Genomic DNA, 19,003 nt, shown 5'->3' with positions numbered 1-19,003 from the left:
GAACACAACAGTCCAGCAATCTGTATAAAATCACGGCCTCTATCAGAATCCTTGTAAAAATGAAACATCTCAAAAAACATGGATGTCCGTCCCTACACATGGTGCACCGGATGTTACTGCGTTTCGGATGTGGCTTAGTCCTTAATCGTAAAACGATGGTTACCTGTAGCTCTTGTGTCCTGTACAGGTATCCAGCCCGTCATATTATACTATTGGCAGAAAGTCATCAAAAACTTACAGGAAGGGAAGATGATAGAGAAGAATGAAGGAGACGCCAGTGCCCACCAGCCCGGGATCTTATAGCCAGAACAGTGATACAAGAGTCTTATCCGGCTTATACCCTCATCTTACCCTCAGCTCCGAGCCGGTGGTCTCCCATCATTTTTCTAAAAACAGCGGCACTCTATGGCCATGTCTGGTATATCAGCTCAGCCCCAGTAGCACTTCCCCTTTATTTATGTGACTACCCATAATCCACGTCATGGACGCCATTTTGGGAGGGTATAGAATCCCGCAATATCCCTGTGGACCGGTGACATCACTGGTACTGGAGACAGGATGCAAGTTTTGTGACCGTTTTGATTTTAGTTTTTTTAGAATTTTTTGTTCAGTTTTTTTTCCTTTTTTTTTTAAAGATCTATTTATTTTCCATGCTATGTACAAGTGTTCTGGTGCTTCTGGTTATCGACGTTTTATTTTGCATGATGCGTCCCCATGTCCAGATTAGTGTTATTTTATTTGTGCCTGGTTTCGGTGCTGTTTTATTGGTATTTTTGTGCATTGTCCGGACCCTTCCTTTTGATTTTCTTCTAATTTTCAGTAACCGTCACTGCCCAGCCATCTGCTTTACTCTGACTGGTCTTTGGCCTAGGCTACACGGGTGATATTTAATAGTGTTGAGTGAAAACCAAAAGAATTCTGGGTACAAAATACGTCCAGTCTCTTCTTGTTAGAGGAGTCCTCCGGTGATAAGCTGATCAAGGTGTCTTGCTGGGATCAGGGATAATGTGTAGGGAATTCTGACAAGTGTTCAGTTTCCCTGCAGCACCGCCACAGGTCAAGAGAAGTATTGCACAGCGCTCAATAAAATCAGCGGCTTTCTATGTAATCCATGGACATGTGGGGTCCTCCAGAGGGAGAGACTCTCTTTACACTGTAGTTACCTTCTGTTCTGGTTGATAGCTAGAGAAAAACAGAACCAATCCTATTCTGGACAGTAGGTCCCCGAACTGTGCGACTATACTCGGACCCCACCACCTGCCCACACTTCTCCCTGTACAATGTCCCATAAGTTGTAATGTTTTCCTAGCTAAGTGATTGCGCTCATTACTACTAAAAATAATTGCCGATGTGGCTCCGGCCTCCCGACGCCTGTGATACAACGCCATCTGTCAGTGTAAAAAAAAACAACCTCTTGTCCATGGATATAATTATTGTTAGAAAATGAATGCAATAATAAAAAATAAAGAAAAACTGTAAATATTCTCATTTTATTGTTATTATGTATGTATTATAGCGTACTGTACTGATGGGAGGGATGTGGACGGGACTGTAGATTACTAACCAGATCCATCATCATCTTGCATCTTTAAAGCGATTGTTCCACTAACAAATACATCATAAGATTGGCGGCAGCAGGCGGATTCTAATGGCGCCATCTGTTCCTCCAACCGCCGCCAGTTCCTGAGATCTTCTCTGTTATGCAAATGTAATAGTTTAGTGCACTGGAGGCGGGCCCAGTGCCCTGATAGCCCCTCCCCTTAGTGACAAGCCTCCTTCAGAATCAAGTCCGGCTTCGTCACTGAGGGGAGGGGATATCGGTGCATTGGGGGGGTGCCAAACTAGAACATTTGCTTACTCACCTAACAGAGAAGTTCTCAGGAACCAGGGAGCAGTTGGAGGAACAGATAGCGCTGTCAGAATCTGCTCAAAGGCAACAATCCAGTTGTATAGAAGTCTTGGAGTGGTTTCCGCGCAGAGAAGTTCCCAAGGATTCCGTCGCTCGTCCCCGCTCATGGCCGCGTGCATCTCCGCCTGGGCCATAGACTACATTCTATGCACAAGCAGATACTGCCGTCTGACGAAAGAATTGCCATTTTTTTGGCGTACAATGGAATCCACCTGATTATAGAATGGAGTCTATAGGACTGGCAGAAATGCACGTGGGGACGAGGGACGGAATCCGCAGGAACTACTCCATGCAGATTCCTCAGTGTGAACCCACCCTTATTTTGTAATTTCTAGTGGTCTCTGCAAATTACGCCTCTAAAATGTATTTGAAAAGTAGTGAGGGATACAGGATGGCAAAAATTTTCCAAAAAAAAGGAATTTAAATTTAGTTTATAGTTCGTAAAGAATTTACAGCTTAGTATCCATCCTGCACAAGGTGAAGTGGATCAGTACAGCGGGCAGTGCAGGGCTCGATGGAATACTGTGCCCACCAGCAGCTGCCCCTTGTACACAGATGCACAGGACGTACCCTGAATGACAGACCCGTTGTTCACATAGACTCTGGTGATGACGGGGTTATCTGAGTGGATATTCTGTATACGGATCACCTGACATGAAAAAAATAGAAGAAAAAAAGGAAATGAGTAGACCCCAGAGAAGCATGAAGACCACATACAGCCCACATGGGGTGCAATAACATAGTGATGGGGTATTATACCTGTATCCTCTTGGCTATACAGTATAGAGGGGCTATCACCTCATCCCATATGTTCTCTGTCTCCTGCACCACACATAGGGGCAGCACTGCGGGGGCATTGTGGTAAGCTCTGGAGTGGCTTGCTCTGTTATGGGAGCACCTGTACCTAGCACTGCCATGGGGGCACTGCATATAGATCTGTATTAGTAGCACTGTGACTAATGCCAGGGGGCATTGTGGTTGGTTCTGTAATGGAGCATAGTGTCTAGCTGTTATCCAGAGCACTGAGTTTGATATTGCTATGGCTATGTTATTTGTTTAGGTTATGGCTATGTTATGGGGGCGCTGTGTTTATGTTATGGGCCATAGTTTCTGCTTTTGTTATGGGGCACTGTGGATGTTACTCTCAGGGGGCACAGTGTCTGGTTATGGCATTCAAAAGAATGATGGTTGACCTCCGGGAGATCAACCAAAACACAAAAGAGACACCATCACGCGCTTCTCAGCGTAAGTGAATCTGAGAATATTGCCCCCTGGGAAATCAAATATGCAAAAATACTGCAGACATCATCACATGTTTCTCAACATCAGTGAGCTAGCCGGACCTTCAACCAGGAAGGAATAACCAAGGAAGGCCTCAAGTCAATGGAACCATCCAAGCAAGGTATCCATCCACAAACAGCTTTGAGGTACATGTCCCTCATCTGTTTAGAGCAGGATTCTGGATAGTGGGAGCTAAGCCTAGTAAGTGCAGTCAAAGGAATGATGGTTGACTTCAGGAGGATTAACCGAAATACTTTGGAGACACCTTCACATGTTTCTCAGTGATCTTGCAAGACCTTCAAATGGGAAGAAACAACCAAGCCAAGGAAGGTCTGCAGTCTCCCAAAACAGCTGTCTGTGGATGGATACCTTGCTTGGGTCGTTTCCTTGACTGGAGACCTTCCTTGGCTTGGTTGTTCCTTCCCGGTAGAAGGTCTGGATAGTTCACTGACGTTAAGAAACATGTGATGGTACCTCCACAGTATTTTTGCATATTTTGTTCTGTTATGGGACACAACACTTTGCTGTGTTCGGGGGTTACAGTGTCTCATTCTGATCTCCTAGCAATGTGAGAAATTAAGTTGTGTATGGTTGGAATCTTACTATAAGACATCGCTATAAATGTCCAACTAAGTTGATACTTTCTAACACTTAGAAGTTATGATATATGTGCGGTGCTCATTGACTTTCCATCTGGGTGACCACCATTGCATTATTTAGAAGGTATGATATATGTGCGGTCCTCATTGACCACCATTCGAATCCATGTGGCTACATAACAGTATATATCATTACGGATGGACTGACCTCTGCTGGGGGGGGATCCTCCGGATTATATGAGACGAGTTTGGACAAGTTTGGGTGACCTCCTACCCAGACATCCTCAGTGACTGGATCCACAGACAGATTATCCACAAGGGTATTTACATCCACCGACTTGTATAGAAGTAAAGAAAAGAAAAAAAAGATTGTGGAGTTTAATGCTGTGAACCTTTATGTAGAGATCTACATTCACTGCAACCTTTACCACCATAGACTTACTTGGGCCTCCCTAATACTGCGAACATTCGCCAGCATCTATGTCCCATCATCTTCCACACTGACCTACACTACCACCATTGCCTGAATTGTTTCCCTACCTAACAGCGCTAGGACTCGTAACGTAACCCTAGTCTTACCTCACCAGACCAGCCTCACTAATGGTTTATGGGACTATTTCATACTCTGGATTCTGGACCTATGGCCCTTATGATGTACCGTCAGCGCTCATGAAATTCTGACCACATCCACTGGATGATCTTCTGACTGCCACTCAACTTCCTCACGTGATCCAAACTACTGCCACAGAGGTAAGAGCGCCCTCCTTACTGCTACATTGTCATTGACAAATCTCTTTTACTTTATTCCCATTACCCACTATAATGCCATAGAACCTTTCTATTTACGTAATGGTCACAGAGGATCCTCCATGTTATCAGACAATATGGAAGCATCTGATATTCACTTCAACAATGTCTACAGATCTCTACAGGCCACCACTGATCTCTATAGATCACCACCAATCTATACAGGCCACTACAGATCTTTATTGGCCACCACCAATCTCTGCTGGCCACTACTGATCTCTACAGATCACCACCAATCTATACAGGCCACCACTGATCTCGACAGGCCAACAAGGATCTTTAACGATCACCACCAATCTCTACTGGCCACCACCGATCTCTGCAGGCCACTACTGATCTCTACAGGCCATCACCAATCTCTACCAACCACCACCGATCTCTACAGGCCACCACTGATCTCTACCGATCTCTACAAAACCCCACTGATCTCTACAGATCACCACCGATCTCTACAGGCCACCACCGATCTCTACAGATCACTACCAATCTCTACAAGTCACCACTGATCTCTACAGGCCACCAAACATTGATGCAGCACTTACATGGGAATGTGGTGCCAGCAGCCAAGACCTAAGCTCCACTGCTGTATAATTGAGTAAAAGGGAACAGACAGGGGGCGCTCTAATGGAGGGTTTTTTTCTCAAACCACTAGTTTTCTTTTTGGACTAAAACATCACACACTTTTGCCATTTGTTCACTTTTTTTTTATAGATATGAAATAGATAGATAGATAGATAGATAGATAGATAGATAGATAGATAGGAGATAGATAGATAGATAATAGATAGGAGATAGATAATAGATAGGAGATAGATAGGAGATAGATAATAGATAGATAGATAGATAGATAGATAGATAGATAGATAGGAGATAGATGGGAGATAGATAGATAGGAGATAGATAGATAGATAGGTAGGAGATAGATAGATAGGAGATAGATAGATAGATAGATAGATAGGAGATAGATAGATAGGAGATAGATAATAGATAGATAGATAAGAGATAGATAGATAGAAAATAGATAGGAGATAGATAGATAGGAGATATATATATATATATATATATATAGACAGAGATAGATAGATAGATAGATAGATAGATAAAGCGAAAGTCCAAAGCACTCCAGCATTAGATGAAAAAAAGTGTTTATTATTACAAAAAAAAGTGCAAAAACACAAAGGGATGCAACGTTTTAGTTCCCTCTCAGAACCATTATCAAGCATGCTTTGCTTTGGACTATTGCTTTGTACTTGGGGACCCCCTCTGCCAAGGGACTTACATCCTACAGCACCCGCTACACCATTTAGGAAGTGCGGCTCCTTTTCTCCTTCTAGATAGATAGATGATAGTTTTGAGCTATAAGCTATTTTTTTTTTACCTTTATTGGGGTGAGAGACCAATCTTCATTCTTTTTATAGACATTAATGGTATGACCGGAGAAATCTGCAGCATAGATGTATCTATAAGACACGGTAGACCAGTGAAGCCTATGGGCAGTATCTGTACCAGCTGTGAATGGTGGGGAATATACTAATACTAAAGCTTCATAATATCATTTCCCTATTTTTTCATTCACATATAAAAACTGTTATAAATAAAGAAATACGGTACCGAATAACAATAAGGGAAATGTGAAGCTTTTTGCACTGCAGGATGTGAACACTTTTGCAGTCATTTTATTATTATTGTTTCAGTGCATTTATAATACAGTCAATAATAAGCTTTTCAAAAAATCTTCAGGCCTATATGTCACCATGGTAACAGACTACTAACAGACCTGATGTAGTCTGACCCTGCAGTAACTCTGCCTCACAGTCCGTGCATGCCTTCCATGGGTACCTTAATGACTGAAGGGAGAGTTTGTGACCAGGAATGGGATAATGGGACCAAACCCCTGGTCTTCCTATATATGAAGGTTCTAGAGGAGGATGTGCCCTAAATGCTTCAAATAGGAACAACAGGTTGACCTTTAACTGTTGTGAAATATTTTACACTTGAACTTAAACAAAGAAAACCTGAATTATAATAAATATATAATCAGATTATACCCCCGCACCAGTATATTCAGTTCAGCAAAAAAAAATATATATATATATATTTCAAATCAACTGGTGCCAGAAAGTGGCAGAGATTTGCAATTTACTTTTATTGAAAAATGTCAAGTCTTCCAGTACTTAGCAGCTGCTGTATGTCCTGCAGGAAGTGGTGTATTCTCTCCAGTCTGACACAGTGCTCTCTGCTGCCACCTCTGTCCATGTCAGGTACTTCCAGAGCAACAGCAAATCCCCATAGAAAACCTCTCCTGCTCTGGACAGTTCAGGACATGGACAGAGGTGGCAGCAGAGTGCTCTGTGTCAGACTGGAAAGAAGTAAATGACGAATCTCTGGCATCAGATGATTTGAAAGATTTTTATTTATTATCTGAAATCCAGATGCTGGACAATCTCCAGCCTTGTAGTCTACAAGTGAATCTGCACTGTATCCTTTTTTAGGCTCTGTTCACACAATGCTGGTCTGCTGTGGATTAGTTGCAGATTAACGGCCAAAAAAATCTGCGGCAGAAAAGCTACAGTGTTAAAGCACCCAAAAAGAAAGAAGAGAAGATGTATCAGAAGACACTTACTTTTTGTCATTGGACATGGTGATTCCATTCCCGCTATGAAGTCCTGTAGCCACCTGTCTGACATCACCAGGGCTGTAATACACGACGCCCGTCCACCTCAGTCCGAGAAATAATTCCATAAATCGCAAGAACGTATGGGAAAAGTAAGAATCGATGGTGGCGTAGAAGCTGTTAGGCCCAACGGCAACTATATCATTAACACTAAAGAAAGACAAAAACAGAGGCAATATAACATCTGCATGACATCACTGCACCCAACAGAAGCTAGGAGACATGATGTCATCAGAATCTCTCAGTAGTGCAGCCTCTGACCTTGGCCTGTAACTGCTTCTGATCATATGTCAGCATATCTGTGATTTCTCCCAAGAGGCTGCAGGAAAGTACTTACCTCTCTTCATTCCCCAGCACCACTGTAGATAATGTCCTGACATTGGATTCAGGATCTTGTGTAGAATGCAGGAACAGGGAGAGGTGAGTATTTGCGGAGTCTAGTCTGTGGTATGATCTTGGGTCTGTTATTATAGGGGGTTTGTATCTGTCTAGTGGTCAGGTCTGCGTTATATTTGGGGTATGGTCTGTAGACTGTATTACGGGAATCCAGTCTGTATGAGATTTGGAGATCTGGTCTTGGGTCTATATAAATTTGGAGGGTCTGGTCTGGAGTCTGTTTCAAGTTGGTCCTGTGGCCTGTATTCATCTGCATTTTTGATCGGCACTGAAGGGTCTTCTATACATTTCCTCTGTCTCCTTTAAGAAGAAATAATATTCTACAAGAATTTTCTGTACCTGGTGAGAAGTTCATGTTCTACTGATTTCAGATGGAGAAGCGACTTTTCTTCCTCTACAAATCTGAATATCTCAACAATGGATCGTAACTGCGGATGGTTCACCACAAAGAGATAGACCGTACCATCTGCAACCAGAGGAGGACAAAGAGAACGGACACACATGATGGACAACATGACAGAAACCTGATGGACCCAATTTTTGTTGTCTGCCATTATTAACCATGACAATTCTGTGGGACCATAACACCCAGCCTGTCTCAGTTTACCATAGTATCTGTCACCGGTGATGCCTACCTGTCTGCCAGATCTCACGGTGTTACAGTAGGAAATAGACCTGAGAGCAGATTAAATAAGCCACCATTGATATCTCACATTAAAAAAAATGAAGCACTTTGACTGAATTAAAGACCTCCTACCATTTTGTTTTGTACACCTGTCTCCATGGTTACAGACTACAAACAAACCCTGCGTAGTCTGATCCTTCAGTCACGTATCAATCCTCTCTATCTGTCACCACTTCTCCCATTACTTCCCCGTCTTGTGGACCAAGAGATAGTAGAAGTGCAACATGACTGCCAGATCAGACTACACAGGGTGTCTGTAGTCTGTAACCATGGAGACACATAGGTCTAAATAGTGGCTGTATATAGAAAATAGAAGAATATTTTTTTAGTGAAGACTATTTGCAAAATTTATTTTTTCTGAACTAAATTTAACATTTAAAGTGGTTGTCCAAGCAGGGGAGTCTTTAATGACCCCCAACCCAGACATATATGTAAAAGCGCCCCTGTCCAGACAAACCCTTTAAGTTATAAACTAATTTCCCCTCAGCTGAACTTTACCATGGCTGGTCTCCAGTATTTGATTGGCCGTTTTCGGTGACATTGATCTGTGTCCTGTGGTATAATGATCTCGGCCTTGTGTTTGGGACATCAACGTTTATTATGAGTGACCTTTACCATGTGCTGTGCTGGAGAACCTGGTGCAATACCTTTCTACAGGAGCTTCAGGATGCGTCTCCTCTTCTCCTCCTATCCCCAGGTATATATGTGATACTATGTGTAATGTCGGATATATCAGGCCTCGTCCTATAATGTCTCTTTGAATGCATTTTGGCCACAATAAGTGCAAATATAACACATGTAATGTATGTCCTATTATTATCAATGGGAACATGTAGTGTAGATGACAGAGCACACTGGGGCACCTGGTATACGGCGCAGATATATCACATATGCTGGAATAGGGGACGTGTCATGTACCTGCAGGAAACACTGTAAATCCAGGATGGGAATTTGCTCCATTGATTGGTTTCCCACTGAGGACCTTGTAAGGTGGCGGCCATGGAAGTGAGTGACCGTCCCTATAGACATGAGAGTGTTGGTGGATCCTGTAACTCTCATATCTCAGGAGCTACAACCAGACTGGCCCCTATTCTCTTCCCATTTGCCCCAGTTCTGATCCCCCATGTTGTTTCTATTAGGAAGGAACCGATAATGACCGTCTCACCCTTCTCATCGATGTACGTGCTCAGCCCATGGGGGTTAAAGGAAGACGCATCAAATCCTTCACTGATGCTCAGAGGGGAGGGAATGAGGCCGCCATCTTCCAGGTCTAACAGGAGGATTTTTCCAGGTTCATCAGGTGCAAAGTTTTGTAATCCCGGACCCTTCAGACCCTTAAATATGGAAGAAATAAGCAGAAATACATGTTATGGAGATCGGCTCCACACCACTAAAATGGTGACATCAAAGGTGTTGTTTCTCAAAGCAAAGTTGTTCTGTACCACATATATATATGTAAATGAGGGAAGAGTAAAGTCATTTACATCTCTGCACTGTTCTTCTCCCCCATGGATCTGATTACTTCCTGGTTTCCTCTCTAAATTGTGACCCTACCGTTGCCATGCAACAGTGCACACACTTTTCCAGGCTGTAGAGCTCACAGAGCATTGTCTACACTGGATACAGCTGAGAGCAGGACTAGCTATGTACAATGTATCAGTCTGGAGTCCAGGCTGTAGAGCTCACAGAGCATTGTCTACACTGGATACAGCTGAGAGCAGGAGTAGCTATGTACAATGTATCAGTCTGGAGCTCACAGAGCATTGTCTACACTGGATACAGCTGACAGCAGGACTAGCTATGTACAATGTATCAGTCTGGAGTCCGGGCTGTAGAGCTCACAGAGCATTGTCCACACTGGATACAATTGTATCACTTCTTAGCTATATACAGGCATGCAGCCTCTGAATAAGAATTTTCTTATTCACTGACAGCAAGCAAATATTTTAAAAATTATGAGGAATCAATACTCAAATTATTTTCAAATCTTTCATTTCACTTAAACAAAGACTATGCTTTACATATATGTATACCTGGCACATTCCGTTACCATAATGTCTTACATTCTACAGATCCAAAGGTTATAGATAACATATATATGTAGTGTTCCACTGCGGGTCTTGTGTCACCCAGGTAAAAGGTAACTATGTCAGGTGTCACACTGGGGGATGAAGCTGCCTTTTGCACTTTCACCACCTGGTGTCTCACTTTCCCCTATGTGTCTGTTGTAAGAGCACAGCTGAAGGTATACCAAGGGTTAAATTATGCTTGTATGTTCACTGTTTTCTATCACAGGTGCAGGTACCCCCCTATAAGGATAGTTCTTGGTGGGAGGTCTTTTATCTGGTTTATGGGAGAGAGAGCAAGCAAGCTAGAGAGTACCTGCTGCAATTATATCTGGGCCTGGCCCGGGGCCAGAACCCTTTGTCAGGGACTAGAGACTAAAGAGAGATTCTTTCTATGAGAAACTCTTTACAAACAGATGGAGTGCTAAACTCACAGGAGGTAACCATCCTCTAGGGCAACCTTGTCTACAGCAGGGATCCTTCTCCAGATTCATCAGGACAGCCTTCAAGAAACAAGAGACTGATCCCCAGTAAGACAAAGAGCACAAGCCGAAGTATCTTTCTGATCTATGCACGGCTACCATGGGATGTCTGGAGGAGTATGCTACACCCAATTGTACAGGCCTGGGGCTCATACTACCCAACCTGGCACTCTCTGATCTGGTAAGCAGAAGGTGGTCTCCTATATACGTGAGTACGAGTATTCTCTTCTTCAACACCAAATGCTATTCTCAAGATAATCCCGGCAGAGTGCATTGCTCCATTAGACAAGCCCCCCCCCCCCCCCCCACACACACACACAAATGGTCCCTAGACCGGCTACACTTCATCTAAACTCACTCACTATTTCTCACTCAGGTCAAGTTGCACTTCTTCTACTTATTGTCTTTCCAAGTCACTACCTCAAGCACTATTGTCACCTGCACCTGCCTAGGTGTGTATTGCCGCTAACTGTATTGCACTGAAGCCTTTAAAGGGTTTATCCAGTGCTACAAAAACATGGCCACTTTCTTTTAGAGACAACACGACTCTTGTCTCCAGTTCAGGTGCGGTTTGCAATTAAGCTCCATTCACTTTAATGGAACTGAGCAGCAAAAAGCCGCCCAGGCTTGAGTGCACTCCACCTATCCCACCCAGGTGGTGCAATTATTTTTGCAGGTATAAGACGGATCTTGCATGCCCAGCGCATAGACGTATTACACGCCATGGAGAGGCCATAGCCATAGGCTGTATCCCAGTTTTCCAGGCGGTCCTCCCGCTATATCCACCCGCTGCACGGAGCGGGCAGACAGCGGGAATCTGATGCAGAGAGTTCGGGTTCATATACGAACCCGAACCTCAGCAGGTTCGGACCATCCTTACTTTGTACCCATGAGCGGGGGAGGGGGTACTGAGGGAGATATAAAACCTATTCAGCAGGTGCTTATATTCCCTTATTATTATATATGTACAGCCACAATCTGAATTTCCATTTGGGGGAACCTTTTAGCCTCCACTTCTAATCCACCCGGGAATTCTGCCAAAACCTCCTAAAAATGCCCACTTTGGGGCATATTTGGATGCAGATTTCTACCCACGAGGTCTGGATGGTCGGGGAGTTATGGATATGCCACAGATAGCCGGAGTGATCATCATAAAATCATTAGTTTATTGTCTTTAAAAAAATTTAATAAAAATGTGTCTAAAGCTTCAGCCACTAGGGGTCTAACTAACACTCGATTTGCAGCTCACGACCTAACAGGCTTAGTCTGTCTCTAGTAACAGTAACAGAGGTAAATACTCACTGTACTTATAAAGGCCAAACCATTAGGAAGAACATCGATATCCTCAGAACCGGCCTCTGTGATGGAGCAGAATAAAACATGAGGATTAAGGAGCTTTTATACTCCAGAGCTGCAATCACAATTCTGACGGCTGGAATCTGCCAGCATTCCTTGTATAAAGCCTGAGCTGGTGGTTTGTAGGTTGGGGCCTGTAGTCTTTGTATCGGACGCTGCAGTGGGATCTCATGTAGGAAAAACTACCTGCATTATAGGAGCTCATATATAACACACATAATAAATACATAGATAGATAGTATTCCCATATAACAACGTACCTATCCCCTTCAGGAGCTGACAGCCCGGGAGGTCGACAGGCTCCACCTCATTGAAAATCAAGGCTCTATTGCTGCAAAAAAAAAGAAAAAAATCATAAATGGAGCCGTATCGGGTGAATCTGCAATGGAAAATTACTGATAGTAAAGTAATAACTTCTAGCACTCAATGCCAGTCTGCTGCATCAAAAGCCAATGCAATAGTCACCTGTATTATAAAGGTTATTATTATTACACAATCTTCTATCATGTCCTTATACTGTATGAGGCTATGTTCACTCAACATATATTTTCGTAAAAGTACGGTCGTTGTTGCAATCGGCAACAACGGACGTACTTTGTACGAAAAAATTCATTGCCTTGCCTTCTATGGGATCCCGGCCGGAGCGTTTACACATAAGTATACGCTCCGGCCGGGATCCCATGGAAGGCAAGGCAACGTATATTTTCGTACAAAGTACCCTGTCAGTGCACACTATGGAGCGAGCGGCTCTGGCAGTGGGGAGTTCTGACTGGTGACCGCTTTATCTCATGCTATAGCTATTTGTACAGTTTACATTTTTGGGCTACAGTCTATACCCGGTATTTATACCCTCGATGGATCACTATGGGGGGAATCACTGATGATATATAATGTAATAGCACTCAATGCCAGTCTGCTGCCGCTAAAGCTCCATAGGGGACATTTATCAAGGGCTTTGTGCCAATTTATTAGGTGAATAATTGGATTTTTCACCCCAGTTCTGTTTATGAACCAGTATGTGACAGGTTAATATTTTTTACATGCAATTTTTTTTTTAATTCTGCCTGTTTTGAGCATTTACCCAAAATTTCACATAATCTGGGATTAACGCCGTATTTATCATTTGCAATTTTTTTTAAAAAAAAATCTCACAAACAGGTGCAGTCCTAGGTCTGGTCATTACCAGGTGAATATGCTTGTGCAGTTTTTGCAATTTGGCAACTTTTTACTTAGATACATTCACTATGGCAGTGCTACATATTAATAAATAATAATAATAAATAATAAATCAGATATAGGAATAGAATATTCACCACTCCCCATTAGAAGAGTCGCACACATTAGGCTCCTTAGTAAATGTCCCCTATGTTTTATCTTGTATTAAAGAAGTGATGGCTTCACAAGGAGGAACATATATCAGCTTCTCATCATGATGTAAGAATTATTATTACCCTAAAAGTAGGGAGGACACATGGGGGATATCCAGAACCCCATATACTGTCCTGTTATGTATATAAGAGGAGCTCAGATTACAGCGACCGGCGCTTCTCTGTGCTGGAATCCAGGAGAAAGTTCACTACTATAGAATCCCAGGAACCTACAAATCAAGGTTAGTGCAGAAGAGCGAGAACAAGACCCTTACCAGAAACTCATGAGCCTTTCCCCCAGGACGGCCAGGAAAACCACCAGGAGGGTCACCCTGCCCAGAGCCCCCATGTCTGCGGTGATGTCCCTGCTGTCCTGATGATGAGGGTGAGGTCTGTGATCACAGCAGCACAGGCTCCCAGCACTGAGGGTTGTGTAAGCGGCTGTGTCCTTCTGTTACTGTATACCTGTATCCTCTGCTATCACACCAAGGCGGACTCCGTGTACTCCATATATTACTGCTTATTATACTATTTATTGTCCCCATTGTAGTCACATGCTCTGCCTCTATGACACAGCAGAATGCGTTTGTAAAGAACCAACTGATTCCGCAGCACTTTACATAGTTCCCTTTTGGGCTCACAATCTAAATTTGCCTATCTGTATGTTTCAGGAGGAAACCCACCCAAACACAGAGGGAACATACAAACTCTTTGCAGATGTTGCCCTTGGTGGGATTTGAACCCAGGACCACCATGCTGCCCACAGAGCATATGCTGCCCACCACTGAGCCACCATGCTGCCCACAGAGCATACGTATCAATATTTCCACCCTACAACTACTTATACATGATTGTCATAAGGATTTATGGATAAGTAAAACATAATAATTAAACGGGGACTTCAGGGAAAAAAATGTTTTTAATTCAACTGGTGTCAGAAAGTTATATGTGGTGTCCTACCACGGGTGTTACTGTTACATACACCCTTCGTAAAAGTCTGTACTTATTGTACTTGTGTGGTGATGAAAGTAGTGATACAGTTTTGCCACTAGATGGCGCTGTATTACATATGTTTGTTCAGATGTTGCACAGCTGAAGTGTATAAAGGGTTGTTGTTTTTTTGTATGTCACATGGAATCTGTTCTTCTCTCCTATCAGCTCTTTCTTTACTTCTTCTATTTGCACTCTTCACCCACTCACAGCGCAAGTTAATCACGCTGGGGAAGGAAGTCACATGGGTAGAGGAAGTGCATGGGTCTTTCATGTTGGACATTGTAGAGGAAGGGCGCAAGCTAGATAGCTCTCTACAGTGGTCCTTTCTGGGCCCTGGCCCTCAAGTCAGTCTTAGTCAGAGCCCCGTATGGGTAGAACGTCAGACAGGTCACGCCTAACAGTTTTCTTCTCAGTAATGCTACACAACAGTATGCCGTTGATTAGGAGTGTCCAGGGGCGGATTAACTTTACCATAGGCCCTGGGCTGTTCACCAAGCCTGGGCCCCCCCACCCCACTGTAACTATGGCAGCACTAGTCTGGCGTTCATAGTACAGGACAGATAATGTCATGATGTCCTGATTTGTGCAAAATTGCCATAAAAAACTGTGATTTTTTGCAAATCATGGCGGTCGTGTAGCCAGGAGACAGTACACCATTGAAAGAATAAGTCTTTTTGGGTGGTCATGGGCCCCCCAGGAGCTCAGGGCCCCGGGCTGCCGCCCAAAACGCCCCTATTATAATCCACTACTGGGAGTGTCACAGAGCAGGACAGTATCCACAGACATCAGTAAGCTAGGAACTGATCCGGATAGAGAAAAGTTGCAGTAAGCCTAGGAACTCTATCTCGCAGCGCGGTTGTCAGCAGGGAACCCACAGCATTCTCAGGTAACAAGGTCTGGGGCTTGTGTCACCCCCTAGGACAGTTCAGCCAAATCTAGTGGGCATAAGGTGGTGTAAAGACTAACAAAAGGTCAATGCACGGGCACAAGTGTTCTTCTTCTTCTAAGTATTCTTCTACTTCTTTCTCCAACATCTCGGCAGAGCTACTTGGGTTGGGTTATTAGTACTACTTGGGTTGAAACTCTCACGACATCCTCCTCTCTGCTACTCTGCTTCTTTGCATCACTCAGCACGCTGCTCTGTCGGCCCGACTGTACTCTACACTAGATTATTTTGCTATATTGTCAAGTCTTTTTCCACAAGTGTTACCAAGTGCTTTATTAAGAGAAACATCATGATTGTGTAATCTGCTGCACACACATACTTTTCTAGTAAAGATCAGCTTATTTATGGTAAGGAGACTCTGTGATCCTTCACCTCACACCGACACAGCACACACCGCAACCTTGGGACACTTCCCCTTTCTGTGGTTGGCGGGTCCTATAGTCCGGGAGGGTCACTACACCACTCTGCCCATCCATAATTACACTATCCCAAGGGACCCCGTAACAGCCCGGCAGGACACTGTCCATAGGGGAACAAGGTGTAACCGGCCTCATAAAATAAAAGCAGGCCACCAGGGGCGTAGCTAGGATTCATGGGGCCCAATAGCAAAAAAATTTAAGGGGCCCTCCTCCCCTAAGCACAACACAAAGCACTGTGTGTGTGTGTGTGTGTGTGTGTGTATACAGTATATATATATATATATATATATATATATATATGCTTTACTGCTGGTGTACTGATAACCTCTGCAAGGAGCTCTGCACATTTTCCTTTCCCACTTGATTGCCAGCTGGAGAACAGAGGTCAGGAGTTATCAGAGCAGTGAAACAGAGATCTCTGTCTTCTGCTTGTTAACCATTTTTTGGTGTTGCAGCATGTAAGTAAACATTGGGTCACTTACACTCTGCAGTACATAAGTGGTTAAGCAGAAGGACACGCGCTCTTACCTTCTCCTCTGGGCCCCTCTCCTGCACGGGCCCCATAGCAACTGCCTACCCTGCCTCTATGGTAGCTACGCCCATGCGTGCCACCATACCTGTGTGCCCAACCGGCACTGGCGTCACGAAGTAACACTCCAAGGTCTGGTGTATCTTCTCGACCAGTATCTTCTCTAACAGTCAGGGAATCCCTAGCAGAGGTCATGAGATCCCAGGCAGAGGTCAGGAGATCCCAGGCAGAGGTCAGGAGATCCCAGGCAGAGGTCAGGAGATCCCAGGTAGAGGTCAGGAGATGCCAGGCAGAGGTCAGGAGATCCCAGGTACAGGTCAGGAGATCCCCAACAGAGGTCAGGAGATCCCAGGCAGAGGTCAGGAGATCCCAGGCAGAGGTCAGGAGATCCCTGGCAGAGGTCAGGAGATCCCTGGCAGAGGTCAGGAGATCCCTGGCAGAGGTCAGGAGATCCCTGGCAGAGGTCAGGAGATGCCTGGCAGAGGTCAGGAGATGCCTGGCAGAGGTCAGGAGATCCCTGGCAGAGGTCAGGAGATCCCTGGCAGAGGTCAGGAGATGCCAGGCAGAGGTCAGGAGATCCCAGGTACAGGTCAGGAGATGCCAGGCTGAGGTCAGGAGGTCCCCAACAGAGGTCAGGAGATCCCTGGCAGAGGTCAGGAGATGCCCGGCAGAGGTCAGGAGATGCCCGGCAGAGGTCAGGAGATGCCCGGCAGAGGAGCCTGTCTTGAGCTTTCTAAACGCCCCCTTTCTCAACCGGGTAGCACTTTATCCCCAGTATGTTCATAGTAGCAGCAGTGACTTTTTTAAATAGTTTTGTTTTTCACATTCTAACTAAATAAATAAAATTAAAATGTTCTGCACCGTATATGTTCTGCTCTGTATATGTTCTGCACCGTATATGTTCTGCTCTGTATATGTTCTGCCCCGTATATGTTCTGCACCATATATGTGCTGCTCTGTATATGTTCTGCACCGTATATGTTCTGCTCTGTATATGTTCTGCCCCGTATATGTTCTGCACCATATATGTGCTGCTCTGTATATGTTCTGCACCGTATATGTGCTGCTCTGTATATGTTCTGCACCATATGTGCTGCTCTGTATATGTTCTGCACCGTATATGTTCTGCTCTGTATATGTTCTGCACCGTATATGTGCTGCTCTGTATATGTTCTGCACCATATATGTGCTGCTCTGTATATGTTCTGCACCGTATATGTGCTGCTCTGTATATGTTCTGCACATATATGTTCTGCTCTGTATATGTTCTGCACCGTATATGTTCTGCTCTGTATATGTTCCACTGTGTATGTATGTTCTGTTATGTAGATGTTCTGCTGTGTATATATGTTCTGCTACATATATGGGCTGCTCTGTACATGTTCTGCTCTGTTTATGTGCTGCTATGTACATGTTCTGCTACATATATGTAATGTTATGTATATGTTCTGCTATCTGTACATGTGCTGCTCTGTATATATGTGCTGCTCTGTATAGTGTATAGCCACTATAATTGAATAATACGTGCCAGTAGGGCCGGGGTCTAATCCCTAATACCCTACACATCCTGACAGGTGTCACCAGAAGCGGAGCCTTTTATTCCCGTCTATAATCAGTGATCACACCCCATTCACATGACACAATGGACGGAGTCAGGGAGAGAAATCCTCATATACAATTTCTTATAATCCTACATGTGAAATCTTGTTCTGAAACTTGTTTTGCAGGGAGGAGAAATTACAAAGAGGAGGCAATACAAAGTGTGATGGAGAGTACAGCTTGTCAGGGGACAGGATCACTGACTGAGCTACCCCTCCCTCAGGGGACAGGATCACAGACGGAGCTACCCCTCCCTCAGGGGACAGGATCACAGACTGAGCTACCCCTCCCTCAGGGGACAGGATCACCGACCCAGCTACCCCTCCCTCAGGGGACAGGATCACAGACGGAGCTACCCCTCCCTCAGGGGACAGGATCACAGACCCAGCTACCCCTCCCTCAGGGGACAGGATCACAGACAGAGCTACCCCTCCCTCAGGGGACAGGATCACAGACCCAGCTACCCCTCCCTCAGGGGACAGGATCACTGACCCAGCTACCCCTCCCTCAGGGGACAGGATCACTGACCCAGCTACCCCTCCCTCAGGGGACAGGATCAACGACCCAGCTACCCCTCCTTCAGGGGACAGGATCACTGACCCAGCTACCCCTCCCTCAGGGGACAGGATCACCGACCCAGCTACCCCTCCCTCAGGGGACAGGATCACAGACCCAGCTACCCCTCCCTCAGGCGACAGGATCACCGACCCAGCTACCCCTCCCTCAGGGGACAGGATCACAGACCCAGCTACCCCTCCCTCAGGCGACAGGATCACAGACCCAGCTACCCCTCCCTCAGGGGACAGGATCACAGACCCAGCTACCCCTCCCTCAGGGGACAGGATCACAGACCCAGCTACCCCTCCCTCAGGGGACAGGATCACTGACCCAGCTA

At 44.8% G+C, this 19,003-nt stretch overlaps 1 protein-coding gene across 1 annotated transcript; it reads right to left on the bottom strand.

Moving 5' to 3' along the window:
• Positions 1 to 1,471: 1,471 nt before the first annotated feature.
• LOC138783994 (serum paraoxonase/arylesterase 2-like) lies at positions 1,472 to 14,121 on the bottom strand. Its single transcript, XM_069959399.1, has 9 exons — positions 13,898 to 14,121; positions 12,516 to 12,586; positions 12,202 to 12,257; positions 9,517 to 9,685; positions 8,006 to 8,132; positions 7,220 to 7,420; positions 5,975 to 6,056; positions 3,998 to 4,126; positions 1,472 to 2,558 (listed from the first exon to the last, which is right to left on the bottom strand). The coding sequence occupies exons 1-9, from the start codon at positions 13,969 to 13,971 to the stop codon at positions 2,397 to 2,399; spliced, it is 1,071 nt and encodes a 356-aa protein (XP_069815500.1). The 5' UTR covers positions 13,972 to 14,121; the 3' UTR covers positions 1,472 to 2,396.
• Positions 14,122 to 19,003: the final 4,882 nt, after the last annotated feature.

Source organism: Dendropsophus ebraccatus, chromosome 2 (assembly GCF_027789765.1).
Source record: "Dendropsophus ebraccatus isolate aDenEbr1 chromosome 2, aDenEbr1.pat, whole genome shotgun sequence".
In the NCBI taxonomy this organism is placed as follows: domain Eukaryota; kingdom Metazoa; phylum Chordata; class Amphibia; order Anura; family Hylidae; genus Dendropsophus; species Dendropsophus ebraccatus.
The sequence above is the reverse complement of the archived record's forward strand: the minus strand, read 5'-3'. Positions and strand labels throughout refer to the sequence as shown.

What these genes read in the sequence shown, in the direction of transcription:
- LOC138783994 (XM_069959399.1), bottom strand. Translation starts at nt 13,971, where the DNA reads ATGGGGGCTCTGGGCAGGGTGACCCTCCTGGTGGTTTTCCTGGCCGTC. An exon ending in TCAGCTCCTGAAGGGGATAG is followed by an intron (nt 12,258 to 12,515) that starts GTACGTTGTTAT and finishes GCTCCATCACAG; the next exon opens with AGGCCGGTTCTGAGGATATC. An exon ending in GGTCTCTCACCCCAATAAAG is followed by an intron (nt 4,127 to 5,974) that starts GTAAAAAAAAAA and finishes CTTCTATACAAG; the next exon opens with TCGGTGGATGTAAATACCCT.